Source organism: Ammodytes marinus (assembly GCF_949987685.1).
Source record: "Ammodytes marinus genome assembly, chromosome: 6".
NCBI classification, from domain to species: domain Eukaryota; kingdom Metazoa; phylum Chordata; class Actinopteri; order Uranoscopiformes; family Ammodytidae; genus Ammodytes; species Ammodytes marinus.
Genome location: NC_137235.1, coordinates 2,914,316 through 2,931,815, shown reverse-complemented (window position 1 = coordinate 2,931,815; position 17,500 = coordinate 2,914,316). Strand labels below are relative to the sequence as shown.

Genomic DNA, 17,500 nt, shown 5'->3' with positions numbered 1-17,500 from the left:
ATATTTGGTCAAGGCTAATGTTTTCTGACCAATTTATGAATTTTATCCTCAATTCATTAATTAACACTATAATGCACTGTATATTAATTTTCCTCACACTCAGCCTCCTTGGCCAAATAAGCGCCTCATTGACTCCCATTCAAACGACATTTTTTGACCCTTCTGCCAATAGCTGATAGAAACCAGATTTTTTTTGTTTTGTTTTATTTCCTTGCACTAATGTCTTGAAAATTTAAATTTTTTGTGTTTTTTTTTTAATTGCATCGGTTTTCTCTCATATACCATTGGTTTTAATTACAGGCTGAGATTTAATATTGCTCTCCTCTGCTACTAGCCACTGCAGGCCACATTAATAAATTGTTTCAGCTAAAATGCTCTCTCTGTATTCTTAGTGATGGCATAGTATAGTATAGATGTGTTTTTCGACAAATAAGTGTGTGTGCGTGTCTGTGTGTGTATCCAAACACGGATACTCAAATTCACATAGAGAAAAACAGTTCAGTGTAAATCCATAAAAACTGCATGTGTTGATCCCATGGTCAATTGAGGTTAAATACATGAATTTGGTAATATTAGACATTCATCCTGTTCTTATACCTTGAAATTTTACATTTTCACTATTTTACAGCTGATGCGTGAATTTCATCCTTATAGGCCTGAAGAGCAAAGATACCCCTAGTGGAAACGAGGGAACTGTGATTCATTTTGTATTGTTATCAGTTGTAAAGGCTATAGGCAGGACTTAATTCATAAAACATCTGAAAAAATCATAAAAATATAAAATTTCAAGTTATAAGAGCAGGATGAATGTGTAATATTACCATATTCACAAACTTATCCTCAATTAACCATGGGATCGAAACATGCTGTTTTCATGGATTTACATTGAGCTGTATTTCTATCTGTTATTTGATACACACACAGGCACACATATTCACAAATACATATTTGTTGAAATACACATATACACTACTCTATGCTATTATGAAGAACCCAGACAGGGCATGTTATCTCAAATAATGTATTCATGTGGCCTGCAGTGGCCTAAGTAGCAAGGGAGTGCAAATTTACATTTTAGCCTGTAGTTGAAACACTGGCATATGTGTGAAATTAGCAACAACTAGTAAAAAACACAAAGAATGGAAAATGTCAAGACATTAGTACAAGGAACCAAAAGAATTATAAAAAAATCAGTTTCTCTCATCTTTTGGCAGCAGGGTCAAAAAGTGTGGTTTTAATAGAATTCTGTGTGCCGTACAATGGCCCTTAATGGAGGGCACATTTTAAATCTTAAATAGCAAAAAGAATAGAAATGCATTCAATTCAATATTATTGTTAATTCTTGACATCTATCACACTCTTCTAATCCCACTCAAAAAAATCCAATTCAGACTAATTATTTAGCTTTTTATTGATATTTTGTGTTTTTCCATTAAAAAAAACGAGTGACTTTTTCTAAAACAACTGGAATTTAAAGGGTTAAAATCCTTAAAATAAAGATGAATATGGTTTGTATGGTGAGGACTCGAGTTGAAAAAGAAAGTTATAAAAAAAAATTGGTGGAAAAATACATTCATGTTATTTTTATCTACATATCAATCCAAAGTGACATCTTAAGCGCCGAAGGAGGCTGAGTGTGAGTCTTTTTTTAAATCTTAGATATAAAAAAATATAAAAATGCATTCAAATCAATTTCATTGCACATTTTTTACATCTATCACACTCTTATAATCCCCCTCAAAAAAATCCAATTCAGACTAATTATTTAGCTTTTAATTGATATTTTGTGTTTTTCCATTAAAAAAAACAAGTGACTTTTTCTAAAACAACTGGAATTTAAAGGGTTAAAATCCTTAAAATAAAGATGAATATGGTTTGTATGGTGAGGACTCGAGTTGAAAAAGAAAGTTATAAAAAAAAATTGGTGGAAAAATACATTCATGTTATTTTTATCTACATATCAATCCAAAGTGACATCTTAAGCGCCGAAGGAGGCAGAGTGTGATTTTTTTTAAGGATGCACTGAAGGTTAAAAGCTAAAATGAATACTAATGTGTCACTTACATGTCACAACTGAGCCATACTAGATCATATCATAATCATACCATGCTGATCTGCGTGATTTTAACCTCTGAGGCATTTGTAAATGATTTGAAAAATAGAATCGATGCTACCAATTATTTTGAGAGTTGAAATGGCAAAACAAAGATTGATAAAAACCGTACTCCCTTACAAAAAAAAAGTTAGTACCCATGTCATGGCATTTGTAAGACTTTCCAACGATTAATTTAAGAAATATCAATTAAGGCCCATGGTTTATATTATCTTATCCAATGCCTAAATCACACACACACACACACACACACACACACACACACACACACACACACACACACACACACACACACACACACACACACACACACACACACACACACACACACACACACACACACACACACACACACACACACACACACACACACACACTTTATAGGGGTGTTCGGGAACTCTTGAAGGGCAAACAGCAAGAAAAAAACACGTAATTTGCTTAAATAATCACTATTCTTAAAAATACTGGCAGCCAACTTAATATTAAGTAATTTTCAACATGTCTCGGGTGTTTTTAAGTGTGTACACCCCCACAGTTAGGTTAAATACACTGATCGATAATCCCTTTAAACTAAGCTTTAAGCATGACTTGTACTGGGTTAGCAGTTAGCTACCGTTAGCCGAACCAATATGTTGAGCGTCTTCTAGCGAGAAAAACAATCATTAAAAACTCACCTTAAAATCTTAGTAGTTCTCTTGGGGTCGTAAATGTTGTTGGTCGTCATCGTAAAATAGAAATTTAGCCAAATTATTGTCAAGAAAATTAAACTACGAAGGGACTGACAGACAGCTGATCGGCCTCGGTCCTAAAAGGGAGTGTGGAGAGATGGCGGTTGTATCCGTTGAATTTCACAATAAAAGCGAAAAAGTAATCCGCAGCACGAGATTAAACAGGGGAAGGGGTTGTTTTGTTTTATTTTGAAGGGAGTTTGTTATCCCAGTGTGCATTGCGCGCACCAGCAAACATCATGGCTGCAATGAATGGAGGAAGCTGTTGATGAGTACAAACTTGGAATAAACCTGTTATTATATTGATATTGTAATATTACGTTCAACGGGAATATCTCCATGGCGCTCCCCTGGAAGTAAACTCCGGAGAAAGGGTCTAAAATACTCGATAAACGAAGTAAGTAGCACCGGAAACTGCACTTTTAAAAATGATTTACGTTAGCTTTAAGTATATAAAGCTGTTGTTCAGTTAAAAACACTGGTTCTGTCACAAAATAACCCACTTTTTAAGCTGGTATCTCCAGACCAAAATGTATCCCATGAATTTAGTTTCCCTGGTAACTTCCACCGATCTTTACGAAAGCTGCATTCAATGTATGAAATGCAGTCATTTTTATGTGGCAGTACATACTATCAACCTTGCTTAAACATACGTAGGCTACAGTAGAATTCGAATAAAAAGTAAGAAAATAGTATACAATTGGATAGACTTAACTCAAATATAGGCTACGGTATGCATGTATTTGTTGCTGTTAAAAATATTCACCTTGCTTATGGTTTGTGCAGAAGTATTCGAATAATGTGTATTTTTTTTTGTCAAATAAAGTGCAAAGGGTCAATAAAACTAAATCTAATTTCAGTGTAATGAAGGGGTATGTGTTATTGTGTCTCATATGTTTATATTGTGTTTTCCTCCAGACAGGAGACCAGACCTTCTAAAAGGGCTAGATAGATGGATGGAGGGATGGAGGAAGGGAGGGAGGCAGGGAGGGAGGGAGGCAGGGATGGATGGATGAATGGATGGATGGATGGATGGATGGAGGAATGGAGGGAGGGAGAGAGGGAGGGAGGGAGGGAGTTGCTAGATAAAACATTTCAGTGTAATGAAGGGTCATGTGTTATTGTGTCTCATATGTTTATAGTGTGTGTTCGTGCAGACAGGCGGTGTGATGTCGTGCCCTGAGCCCAGACCTTCTAAAAGTCTAAAAGGGATAGATAGATAGATAGATAGATAGATAGATAGATAGATAGATAGATAGATAGATAGATAGATGGAGGGAGTTACTAGATATAACATTTCAGTGTAATGAAGGGTTATGTGTTATTGTGTCTCACATTCTTTATATTGTGTGTTTCCTCCAGACAGGCGGTGTGATGTCGTGCCCTGAGCCCAGACCTCAGGCTCCTCAGTTTCCTCAGTATCTGCAGCGGTCCATCGACTGTCTGCAGGGCGCCGTCAGGGCCGTGCGCTTCAACGGTGAGAAAGAAACAGATTCAAGATTCAAGATTCAAGATGGTTTATTTTGTCATTGTACCAAAACAACGATAATCTGTTTACAGTTATACCCCGCCAAGAGACATAGAGTGACAATAAACAAACATGGGAGACAGGGGGGGTACACTGAAGAGTTGTCTAGCGTGCGCTGCGCCCCTTAAAGTAGGAAAGGATAAAGAGAACATCAGGGAAAGACAGGTTAAAAAAATGCTACTCTCACACTCCGCTCCTTATAGGTGCGAAGTGTGTGATTAGTACAAAAACCACCTTGGCATAATAAGCAACATGATGACGTGATGACACGATACATATCATTACTGTGTATTTATTTTATTGATTGGTTTATTTAAAGGGGCAGTGTGTAATATGACATCATCAAGAAAGTTCTACAAAGTTCTAGAATGCAACGCTCCCTGGGTAACCCCAACCCTTTTCGAATAATAACAGAAGCTACAGTGGCCTTCAAGGACAAGAACAATTCTACATTCTAAACAATGCACCTGATGACATTCCAAAAACATGGATGCCTCCATAAGACTTACCCGCTCAATTTACAAAATGTAATATTAATATTTGTTATTCTCCGCTCAGGGGGATAATTCAGATTATTCGCAGAGGTGATTGTACACCAATGAGGACATATTTATGAATGAGGATATTGATTTTAGCTAATACATTACTTAAAATGTTACACAGTGCCCCTTTAAGGGACATTGCACAATAATCAACAGTGAGACATATCAGCATAGCATGATCCAATATGGTCACGTTGCAACATTAAAGGGGCACAAGGAGCCGTCAGGGCCGTGCGCTTCAACGGTGAGAAAGAAGGAGACGCAATACATATCATTATTGTTGAGATAAATGGTAAATGGACTTGACTTATATAGCGCTTTCTAGCTGATTTTCTCAGCCCATTCACACACACACTCATACACCGATGGTAGAAGCTGCCATGCAAGGCACTCTCTGAACCATCGGGAGCAATTTGGGGTTCAGTGTCTTGCTCAGGGACACTTCGACATGTGGCGGGGAGACGGGGGATCGAACCTCCGACCCTGCACTCCAGAGGCGATCTCCCTACCCACTTCGCCACTGCCGCCCCAATAACACTGTACATGGTTCCTACAGATATTCTAGAAAAGGTATTCAGTAAATAATAGAGCATTAATAGGTATTTACACTTGCTTTACCCATTCAAAAAGTGTATTGTTCAACGGTGAGAAAGAGACACAGTACATATCTTGATTTGATTTGATTCAATTTATTTCAGACATATCAAACATACAAAACAAAATGAAAAGCATGGAAATACAATAAACAAAAATTATGTTTTCACAAAAAACAAAAAAAAAAAAAAAAAAAATTATCTGTATTGCTGAGATATGCCTGAAAAGGAGCAGGAAGAAGTAACTCTTTCAAGTTGAGATAACAACGTACACAATTCACTTCCTACAGATATTCTTACTGTCTCAAAGGGCATTATATATATAAAAAAAGGTTTTAAAATATCTTAAATGTATCTTTCAAAGTGCTAAACATGCTAATACATGGAAAGTAGGATTTTATTAAACGTTTTATTGTATTCATGTTGCAATTTACAACCTCAAAATAATCTGTTTTACACGAATGTTCCTCATGTTAATGTCACACAGATCAGCATGGCATGATCTGATATGGTCAAATTACAACATTAAAGGTGCAGTGTGTAATGACATCATCAAGAAAGTTCTACAAAGTTCTAGAATGCAACGCTCCCTGGGTAACCCCACCCCTTTAGAATAATAACAGAAGCTACAGTGGCCTTCAAGGACAAGAACAATTCTACATTTTAAACAATGCACCTGATGACATTCTAACTATGACACTTTCAAGATGGCGGCACTAGGCCTTGGCCCAAAATATGCAGAAATATGGACATATACGAGACCCTTTCTAAGGGGAAAAAAAATAAATCTAAAATTTTTTTTCAGCTATTATGCACTAAATTAAATGTACTTATGGATATTATAATTACTTTCTACAAAATCTGCTAGGAAATAAAACCCAAAATTCTACACACTGCAGGTTTAAAGTGACACATTAATATAATTTTTTTTGGGTTATTAGTTGTTTATTTTGAACCATTAGAAATAAAATGATATATATAATATATACATCGCCCTCTGATTGTTAATTTTGAACAATCTGACATAAGATGACATACCATAAAAAACAAAAACATATTTTTCTACATTTGAAGTAAAGTATTATATTTTAAACCCCTCTGTAGTGAGAACTCGCCATATTCTCAATGAGTTATGCATGAAAAGCATATAGATCACACCTGCCTCTGTCCCATCACATCTGTCCCCTCTGTCAGCTGATGGGAACTACCATCTCAAATTGATCTACTTTTTAAAGAGTTTCCAAATGTTCCTCATACTAATGTCATGCAAATCATCATCATGGCATATGGTCAAACTGCATCATTTAGTTTTTTATTTTCACTGATTGGAAATTAAATGATATGTATATTGGTAACAAATTGTATCATATTGAAAACTAATATATATTAATATATATTATTATTTTATTATTATTATATCATTAATAAGGAATAGATATATGAATCATGGAGAAGGGGTGAGATTAAATCTTTTAAATCTTCTCACCCCTTTTCGAACAGGTAAAGCAAAGTGTAAGACGGTTTATTTTCATTGTGTGGTTTTCATTGTGTGTAAATATCACTTTATATTGTAACTGTGTCCACTTGTTTAATTTATTTTATTGTTTATTATTGCTTCTTTTTTGTTATTATTATTTACTTGTTCGAAATAAAAACATTTTCAATTCAATATAAATCTCCCCCCCCCCCCCCTGTCAGCTGATGGTAACTACCTGCTGTCGTGCGGCAGCGACAAATCTCTGAAGCTTTGGAGCGTGAGCCGCGGAACTCTGCTGAAGACATACAGCGGCCATGGATACGAGGTGCTGGACGCAGACAGGTCACTGAATTCTTTATTTATTTATTTTTGAAGATATTTTTTGGGCATTTTTATACTTTATTGATAGTGTAGAGACAGAGGTGAAATGGGGCAGAGAGGGGAGTGACATGCAGAGAACGACCGCGGGCTGGAATCGAACCCGGGTCCGCTGCTGGCCGAGGACCATGGGGGGGGGGGGGGGACGCCCTACCAACTGAGCTAAGGGCGCCCCCGTCAGTGCATTTTTTATTTATTTATTTTTTATTTACTTTAAAATACTTTTTTAATGTATTTTTTCTAATCCGTTCATTTGTTCACACCTTTGACGTTAAGTTAAACTAAATAGACAAACAATATACAACAGGGAGATGAAAGAAAAATAACATCAACTGGGTTGAAAAACGAAAAATTCAAAATAACTTAATAAATATATATATAAATTTGCACGATAAGATAAATGTGATGTGAATGCAGACAGGTCAGTTAATGCTTTATTCAAACAATATTTATGTCTGGATTTGTATTCTAATATTCAAATATTTTTTGGGTGTGGTTTTCATTTAAGCCTGTACAGGTTTCTGCCACAGACACACACACACACACACACACACACACACACACACACACACACACACACACACACACACACACACACACACACACACACACACACACACACACACACACACACACACACACACACACACACACACACACACACACACACACACATGAACGTATATGTTGTATCACTCACTGTTTTTATATTGTTTGTATGAGAAATAAAAAACTAAACTAATATAAATATACATGATACCATAAATGCCTCTGTATTAACATTTCTTATATATATATATTTTTTTTAACCTTTATCTCTACAGGTAAATCCCATAACATAACAGTGTCTGTTTGTCACTGTGTGTCTCCACAGTTCGTTTGACAACAGCAACCTTTGCTCCTGCAGCTCTGATAAGACTGTGATCCTGTGGGACGTCGCTACAGGACAGGTCCAACGCAAACTACGGGGGCACGCAGGGGTCAGTTCGGCTGCTTAGAAATGTTTTGAGTACCTTGAAAAGCGCTATATAAATCCAATCAATTATTATTATTATTATTATTATTATTATTATTATTATTATTATTATTATTATTATTATTATTATTATTATTATTGTTATTATTATTATTTATTATTTTTATTATTATTATTATTTTATTATTATTATTATTATTATTATTATTATTATTATTTTCTCAACTGGAACTTTTGTTTTAAAAAAAATTTCAATTATGTGATTAAAAATCTTGTTTATTTTTTTGTTGTTGCACCAATTCAGTTTCATTGTTTTTTTTCTATTGTCCAAAAGCTTCAGTTAGTAAAAAAAAATTGGAACTTTTATTTTTCGTAACATTTTTATTTAATAATAATAATAATAATAAAAAAGAAAAAGCTTTTAGTTGCCCCTGTAAACGTTAGATTTTGATTTTTCTTTTGTGTCTCTAAATATTTGGTTTTATTTGGTCTTTATTAAAAAAAAATGTAATACCTCGTTAAAATGTCCCACACACAGAAAGTCAACTGTGTCCAGTTCAACGAGGAGGCAACTGTCATCTTGTCTGGTGAGTCCTCACTCATGTCTACAGTACACACTACATTATTCTTTAAACTTTGTGTATTTAGGTTGCACTCATAATCGGATAACTAAACGAATAAGACCTCAACAGGACTTTTAAACTGCATGTAAACACCTTTATCCGATCTACTTCGGACACAAATCGGCACAATAACGGACAAGAGAAGTCGGATAAGAACACCTAGATAATTCGTTCATTGTCGGCTTTCTCTCTGCATGTATACAGGGATCGGATATCGCATATCGGACTTCTCGTTCTGTGCTTGTGTGCCTGCGCGTGATAGGCTACACCATGGGTTATTGACGGAAGAGAACCGGACGTGGCTCTAAAACCACTTGTTGAAAGCATGGTTGAAAGGGCTACAGCGCCACCTAGCATAGTGGAGACAGCCATGCATCGGACATTTATCCGATTCCTGAAAGGCCATGTATACTCAGACAAGTGACACGGTCCGTTCGAGTGTCTTGTTCGATATATGTGATAATCCAATCTAGTTGTGCCATGTAACCACACTGAGTGTTAACAAAGCAAATATGAACTGTATTGTGTGTGTGTGTGTGTGTGTGTGTGTGTGTGTGTGTGTGTGTGTGTGTGTGTGTGTGTGTGTGTGTGTGTGTGTGTGTGTGTGTGTGTGTGTGTGTGTGTGTGTGTGTGTGTGTGTGTGTGTGTGTGTGTGTGTGTGTGTGTGTGTGTGTGTGTGTGTGTGTGTGTGTGTGTGTGTGTGTGTGTGTGTGTGTGTGTAGGCTCCATAGACGGGTCCGTGCGTTGCTGGGATACCCGGTCTCGGAGGTTTGAGCCGATCCAGGTTCTAGACGAAGCGTCGGACGGAATCAGCAGCCTGAAGGTGGTGCAACACGAACTGCTCACAGGGTCAGTCACACACACACACACACACACACACACTCGCTCGCTCGCTCACTCACTCACTCACTCACTCACTCACTCACTCACTCACTCACTCACTCACTCACTCACTCACTCACTCACTCACTCACTCACTCACTCACTCACTCACTCACTCACTCACTCACTCACTCACTCACTCACTCACTCACTCACTCACTCACTCACTCACTCACTCACTCACACAAACAAACAAACAAACAAACAAACAAACAAACAAACAAACAAACTCACTCACTCACTCACTCACTCACTCACTCACTCACTCACTCACTCACTCACTCACTCACTCACTCACTCACTCACTCACTCACTCACTCACTCACTCACTCACTCACTCACTCACTCACTCACTCACTCACTCACACTCACTCACTCACTCACTCACTCACTCACTCACTCACTCACTCACTCACTCACTCACTCACTCACTCACTCACTCACTCACTCACTCACTCACTCACTCACTCACTCACTCACACACACAATCCGACCACATAAGAGCGGGGTGTTGATGCCGCCAAGTTGCACCGACATGTTTCTACGGTAGCACGGAAGGCACAAACGTAGGTGTTTTTATATATAGTGGGCGTCCTGGGGAAATGCACCTGTTGGAAGACCAAGAAGAAGAAGAAGTACTATAGAATAAATAACTAAATACATCTTCACCTCATCACTTGATATTGTGGGAAAGACTTGAGGCAGTGGTGGATGATGCCATCTTTAGTAACTATAGCTTCTTGTCCTTGAAGGCCACCGTAGCTTCTGGAAATTCTCCAAAAGGGAGAGGGTTAGCAAGGGAGCGTTGCAATCTAGAATCTCACCACTAGATGCCGCTAAATGTTCGTATATTGACTCGACATAAATGAGGGTCACACCTCAACTGATCTTTCGAGTATAAATAAAGGTTAAAAGAAAATGAAAAATGAAAATATTACACACTGTGCCTTTAAAGGTGCAGTGTGTAATATGACATCATCAAGAACGTTCTACAAAGTTCTAGAATGCAACGCTCCCTGGGTAACCCCAACCCTTTAGAATAATAACAGAAGCTACAGTGGCCTTCAAGGACAAGAACAATTCTAAATTTTAAACAATGCACCTGATGACATTCCAACTATGACACTTTCAAGATGGCGGCACTAGGCCTTGGTCCAAAATATGCAGAAATATGGACATATATGAGACCCTTTCTAAGGGAAAAAATAATAATAATAAAAGAAAATTCAGCTATTATGCACTAAATTAAATGTACTTATGGATATTATAATTACTTTCTACAAAATCTGCTAGGAAATAAAACCCAAAATTCTACACACTGTGCCTTTAATACATTGATCTTGTGTTCAGGTCGGTGGACGGCAGAGTGAGACGCTACGACCTGAGAATGGGAGAGCTGCACGTTGACTTCGTTAACAGTCAGTAATGTTTTTATTTTCACAAAATACTTACAACATTCATCAAGAGTTATAACATCAAATATAATAGATCGGATTTATATAGCGCTTTTGTTCACACTCAAAGACGCTTTACAGGGTTCCAGGTTCCATTCATTCACACACAGTCATACTGGTGGTGATAAACTATATACTATCTACTGTTAATGTTAGCAGCAGTTGTGGACGTAGCATTTTAACTAATTGTTGTTCTAACTACGTGGAAAAGCTAAATTAATTTGTCTGTGTGTGTGCGTGCCTGTGTGTGTGCTTGTGTGTGTGTGCGTGTGTATGTGTGTGTGTGTTCGTGCCTGCGTGTGTGTGTGTACGTGTGTGTGTGTGTGTGTGTGTGTGCGTGCGTGCGTGTATGTCTGTCCCAGGTCCCATCACGTGTGTGTGTTTCAGTGCGGACGGACAGTGCACTCTGAGCTCCAGCCTGGACTCAACGGTCAGACTACTGGACAAGGGAACGGGGGAGATGCTGGGAGAGTGAGTGATGTTTTTTAGATAATTTTTTTTTGGCATTTTCAAGCTTTATTAGACAGTACAGAGTTGAAATGGAAATCGGATTCGAACCCGCGACCACTGCAACGAAGGCCGGAGCCAATATGGTACACGCTCTATCCACTACGCCACCGGAGCACACCAAGAGAGTGAGTGACGTTTGACTTTACTAGTCAACTTATCCAATCACATTTTTTTATTAGTTTAAAAATCTTAATTGTAAAAAAAAAAATACAAATAAAAGTATTACTAGGGGGCGCCCTTAGCTCAGTTGGTAGGACGTCCCCCGCCCCCCCCCCCCCATGGGCCTCAGCCAGCAGCGGACCCGGGTTCGATTCCAGCCCGCGGTCGTTCTCTGCATGTCACTCCCCTCTCTGCCCCATTTCAACTCTGTCTCTACACTATCAATAAAAAGCATAAAAAAAATGCCAAAAAAAAATATCTTAAAAAAAAGTATTAGCTACTAGGCTTTATTAATATTTTTTTTATTTTGAAAAAAGATTGGTTGTATTTTTCTACACAATATAAAACATCTGAACATTCCATTATTAATAAAAGGTTATACAGAAATAATTTAAACATTGGAACATTAAACCTGCAGTGTGTAGAATTTGGGGTTTTATTTCCTAGCAGATTTTGTAGAAAGTAATTATAATATCCATAAGTACATTTAATTTAGTGCATAATAGCTGAAAAAAATGTTTTGAATTATTTTTTTTCTCCCTTAGAAAGGGTCTCATATATGTCCATATTTCTGCATATTTTGGACCATGGCCTAGTGCTGCCATCTTGAAAGTGTCATAGTTGGAATGTCATCAGGTGCATTGTTTAAAATTTAGAATTGTTCTTGTCCTTGAAGGCCACTGTAGCTTCTGTTATTATTCGAAAGGGTTGGGGTTACCCAGGGAGCGTTGCATTCTAGAACTTTGTAGAACTTTCTTGATGATGTCATATTACACACTGCACCTTTAATCTCCAAACACGCTTTCTTGGTATTTACGCGTTGTAAATGTGTGTCTGTTATTTTGTCCACACCCTGTATGTGTTTGTATTCTTGAGGAACCTGGCTGTTTTCTGAGCAAAGTATTACATATGTGTATTACTCACACTGTAAATATGATTACATTGACGCTGTATTGTGTGTGTGTGTGTGTGTGTGTGTGTGTGTGTGTGTGTGTGTGTGTGTGTGTGTGTGTGTGTGTGTGTGTGTGTGTGTGTGTGTGTGTGTGTGTGTGTGTGTGTGTCTGTTCTGTGTGTGTGTGTGTGTGTGTGTGTGTGTGTGTGTGTGTGTGTGTGTGTGTGTGTGTGTGTGTGTGTGTGTGTGTGTGTGTGTGTGTGTGTGTGTGTGTGTGTGTGTGTGTGTGTGTGTGTCTGTGTGTGTGTGTGTGTGTGTGTGTGTGTGTGTGTGTGTCTGTTCTGTGTGTGTGTATGTGTGTCTGTTCTGTGTGTGTGTGTGTGTGTGTGTGTCTGTTCCTCTCAGATATAAAGGACACAAGATGAAGGGCTATAAGCTGGACTGCTGTCTGTCCAGCAAAGACACTCACGTCCTGAGCTGCTCAGAGGATGGACATGTTTACTGCTGGGACCTGGTCGAGGTACGGTTTTTTAAGATTATTTTTTTTGGGGGGCAATTTAGCTTTTTTTGGATAGATTTGGAGAGACACTTGAAATGGGGCAAAGAGGGGAAGACATGCAGAGAACTGACCCGGTCGGGATTCGAACCCCCACGACGGCCCCCCCCCCCACAGAGTAAGTTTTTAACAGAATGGGTTTACCATGCATTCCACAAAATGTATGTGGATAAAAGCATTTTGTCATTCTTAACTGCAGCATGTAACCTCACTGCCATGTCCCTATAATTCAGTGGTCGCAGGTTCAAATCCGACCCGTGGACCTTTACTGCAGGTCATCCCCCCTCTCTCTCTCTCTCTCTCTCTCTCTCTCTCTCTCTCTCTCTGTCTCTCTGTCTCCCCATTTCAACTCTGTACAATCAAATAAAGCTTGAAAAAATTACAGAAAGTAATATTTAAAAAATAAAACAAACAAAAAAGTGTCTTTGCCTTCGAGATGGCTCTAGTTTCATAGAAAAAAACACCAATGATCTTACAACACTGCCTAACGATGTACCGGTTGTTTTTTTTACCAGAATGCAAATACTGTGATGTAAACTCTTTTTTCTTTTTTTACGATTATTTTGGGCATTTTCAAGCTTTATTAGATAGTACAGAGTTGAAATAGGGAGACAGAAGAAGAGAGGGTGGGGGTTGACATATGGTAAAGGTCCACGGGTCGGATTTGAACCCGCGACCACTGCAACGAAGGCCGGAGCCGATATGGTACGCGCTCTATCCACTACACCACCAGAGCGCTCCGTAAAGTTAACTTTTGTTGTTGTGTGTTTCTTGCCCCGTAGGGATCCCTGTCCCTGAAGCTGCCAGTCGGGAAGGCGGTGGTGCAGTCGATGTCCTTTCATCCCACGGAGGTTTGTCTCCTCACAGCCATGGAGGGGCGCGTACAGGTGTGGGGGGGCGAGCCCGCGGAGACAGAGGAGGAGGGGGAGGAGATGGCTATGTAGAGAAAGTCTCCAAAGCGCTAGATTCACATGCTGTGAGGATTCAATTTTTCCTGATTCTCCATTTAAAGGTGCACTGTGTAACTTTGGATGTGTCAGAGAAATGAACATTATCTTAGGAATATTCTCATAACTGAAAAAACAAAACTTTACTGACAGGAAAATTGGATCCCTGGTTTGAAAGAAGAGAGGGGGGTGGAGGGAGGGGGAGGAAGAGAGAGAGAGAGAGAGAGCGGGGGAGAGAGAGAGAGACACGTAAAGAGAGAGAGGGGGGAGAGAGAGAGAGGGAGAGAAAGAAAGAGAGGGAGATAGAGAGAGAGAGAGGGGGGAGGGAGGGAGGGGGAGAGAAAGAGAGAGACAGAGGAGGAGGAGATAGCTACGTAGAGACAGTGAAAGTCTACAAAACGCTTCATTTACATGCTGCTTAGATGCTCCAGTTAAAGGTGCACTCTGCAACTTTGGGTGTGTGAGAGAAATACATTTTTTTTTACCTTCTCAGCCAGATTATCAGTCACAATTTATGTCTGTTAGCTTCACAATTACATGGTTCACCAATGAGGAACGCTAATGTTGAACACAGCAGCCGACACAAAAAAATACAATGTAAATGTACAATTGAAAAAATGCTGTTAACTTTTTCCTTACAGTTGTTCAGAGTACATGATCTGAATTTGAATCTTATGTTAAGTCAATGAGAAAATTTGGATTTTCTTTTCATGTGCGAATCAACATATATTTTTGTACAAAAACTTGAATAAACATTTTCTTGTATAAATGCCACCACGTGTAGATTCTCTCTCCTTTAAAATGACCACCACCAATAGACACAGTTTCCTTCAGTACACACTTATCTTTATTAGGACACTGTACTTTACAAAAATAACTTAATCAGCATGACAAGAAAAAAAAATAACAATAAATAAATAACTTATTTTACATAAATACTTTTTTTCTTTCCAACCGTAAAGCTGGACTGTTGTCGAAATACGTCTGAATTGTCGAGATCTTCACTGAGCCGCGATGGTTAAATCCAGGCAGCTTCGTTCATATAATCTGTTCAATTTTTTAACCCCAAAATTGCACCGAAGATTTTCTCAAAATAAATACAGATCAGTTTATTAAAAAAAATAAAAATAGTCAAGTAGTTTTTTGCTAGTAGAATCATTTCTCCGTTCAGTTTGACCCTTTTTAGAACAGAAAAAAATCTAAATTCAGTAAGATCTATCATTTTTAAAGAAGTACTCATTTCCAATTTCTATTTATGGCCAATGTCAGATGAAATACTCCCCGACTGTGCATGAACCAAGAAAAGCAGCATGATTTTCTGTCTGTCTGTCTGTCTTTTTGTATCTGAGTAGTTTTTTTAAAAGCTTGCAAATGCCAAAAGTATCAAAACCTTAATCCTATTGTCAAGTCAAAACATAATTCACAAGGTTTTTACCCAAAAGTGAAAATAGCTTCGTTTTGTGCTTGATTCTCACATAAATAACTTCATAAAAAAACTTTGTTCAGCTGTATGTCATATCAGATTGAAAGTCTTCATTTACAGACATTACAAGCGAACCGGTAACTCTTTACAATAAGGGAACATTAATTTACCATCACTTAATGCTATTCTCAGTTAGGTCATTCATAGCAAATGCTTATTACTGTCAATGCTTTGTTATTAACGGTTAGTTGATGCTCGGTTAAACATTACCTAAGCATAACAGTTAGCTAAAGCTTATTAAGTACAGCTCTGGTGAAAATTAAGAGACAACTTTTTTTGAATTGTCATCCATCTTCATCTCTACATTACTTAAAGGCCTACTTCACCGGTTTGAATATGAAGGTGTATTGAATTCTGAGATCCTATGTAGTATAAATGTGCAAAAAAAAACGTACTTTGTAAATATTACTGTGACATCACAGTAATATTTACAAAGTAAGTTTTTTTTTTAACCCTATATTTCTCTTTCTGTGATGTCACGAGAAAGAGAAATATAGGGTTAAAAAAAAACACTCTTTCTGCCTTTTCTCAGGCTAGGATGAACCGATTTAAAAACATTTCGCACATTTATACTCCATAGGATCTCAGAATTCAATACACCTTCATATTCAAACCAGTGAAGTAGGCCTTTAATGGAAATGCTCTTAATATCGAACAAGAGACACTGAACATTTGGAGTGGTCTGTTCATTTCTTCCAGAGCTCTATTAACTAAGCATTATCCAACAGGAAATGAATTGACCCTTATTGTATTAAAGTGCTTCCACAGAACCTTTCAGCAAACACCTCATCCACGCTACAGCCTTGTCTAGCTATCCAACACATAAATAAATTCATATGAACACAATCGAATCAAAGTCTTCATCTACAGACATTACAAGAGCCAGAAAGCCAGTGTGTGTGTGTGTGTGTGTCTGTCTCTCTGTCTGTCTGTCTGTCTGTCTGTCTGTCTGTCTGTCTGTCTGTCTGTCTGTCTGTGCCAAGCCCCCCCCCTCCCCATCGGTCTACCCCACACAGCTGCACCCCCCTGCCGACAGCTGTTCCACCTTGTGCCAGCGGTGCGAGTTGTCCAGGAAGGCCATGTCCTCGTGGTGAGTGGGTCTGCAACACGGTGCGTGGTGCCACATCTCCCCGGCCGCGGGCTCCGGCAGCACCCCGCTAAGGAGCAGGTTCGTCAGGGTGAGATCGTGGTTGGAGCGCCTGTGGGGACAGCTACCTCCACAGTACTTGAAGAGCACCGTCTCGTCAGAATCGTAGCCCAAACCGAGAGCTCGAACCTGGATTAAAACGGAGCGGAGGCCGCAGTGGTGGGAGTCTGTGGTGGAGCGACGCGAACGGGCGGGGATCCTCCATGGGGCCAATCCAGAATTATTATTGGGGATTATTGTTGTTGGTGATGGTTCCATTCCGGAAGCCTCGGTTTGCCAGTGTTCTGTTGCTGTGTCTCTGGTTCTCTTGTTCTCGTTGTGTGATGTGTGGGGAGAGGCTGTGCCCGGTTTCTGATCTGGAAAAAAGGCAAAAAGAGTTAGGGTTATGTAAATATGTCCGCTGTACTAAAGTTACCAGTAGAAAAGTACTTTAAGTAGAAAGCAAAGGTCATGTCAAGCGTCACCCCAGGTCACTTTTAGACAACAGTTATACTCTTAACAGAAAAAAATCT

General features: G+C 38.6%; 2 protein-coding genes across 2 annotated transcripts in view; one reads left to right on the top strand and one right to left on the bottom strand.

Moving 5' to 3' along the window:
• Positions 1 to 2,939, bottom strand: part of wdr83os (WD repeat domain 83 opposite strand) — a 10,634-nt gene extending 7,695 nt beyond the window's left edge. Inside the window, exon 1 of the mRNA XM_080029710.1 lies at positions 2,788 to 2,939. Coding sequence (XP_079885836.1) covers positions 2,788 to 2,837 — 50 coding nt within the window. The 5' untranslated portion in view covers positions 2,838 to 2,939. The remainder of the gene's footprint in view (positions 1 to 2,787) is intronic.
• Positions 2,940 to 3,076: 137 nt separating this feature from the next.
• On the top strand, positions 3,077 to 14,497 carry wdr83 (WD repeat domain containing 83). The gene is made up of 10 exons (XM_080029695.1): positions 3,077 to 3,238; positions 4,204 to 4,318; positions 7,203 to 7,323; positions 8,234 to 8,339; positions 8,874 to 8,922; positions 9,681 to 9,807; positions 11,191 to 11,258; positions 11,657 to 11,765; positions 13,261 to 13,375; positions 14,194 to 14,497. The coding sequence occupies exons 2-10, from the start codon at positions 4,216 to 4,218 to the stop codon at positions 14,353 to 14,355; spliced, it is 960 nt and encodes a 319-aa protein (XP_079885821.1). The 5' UTR covers positions 3,077 to 3,238; positions 4,204 to 4,215; the 3' UTR covers positions 14,356 to 14,497.
• The last annotated feature ends 3,003 nt before the right edge of the window (positions 14,498 to 17,500 follow it).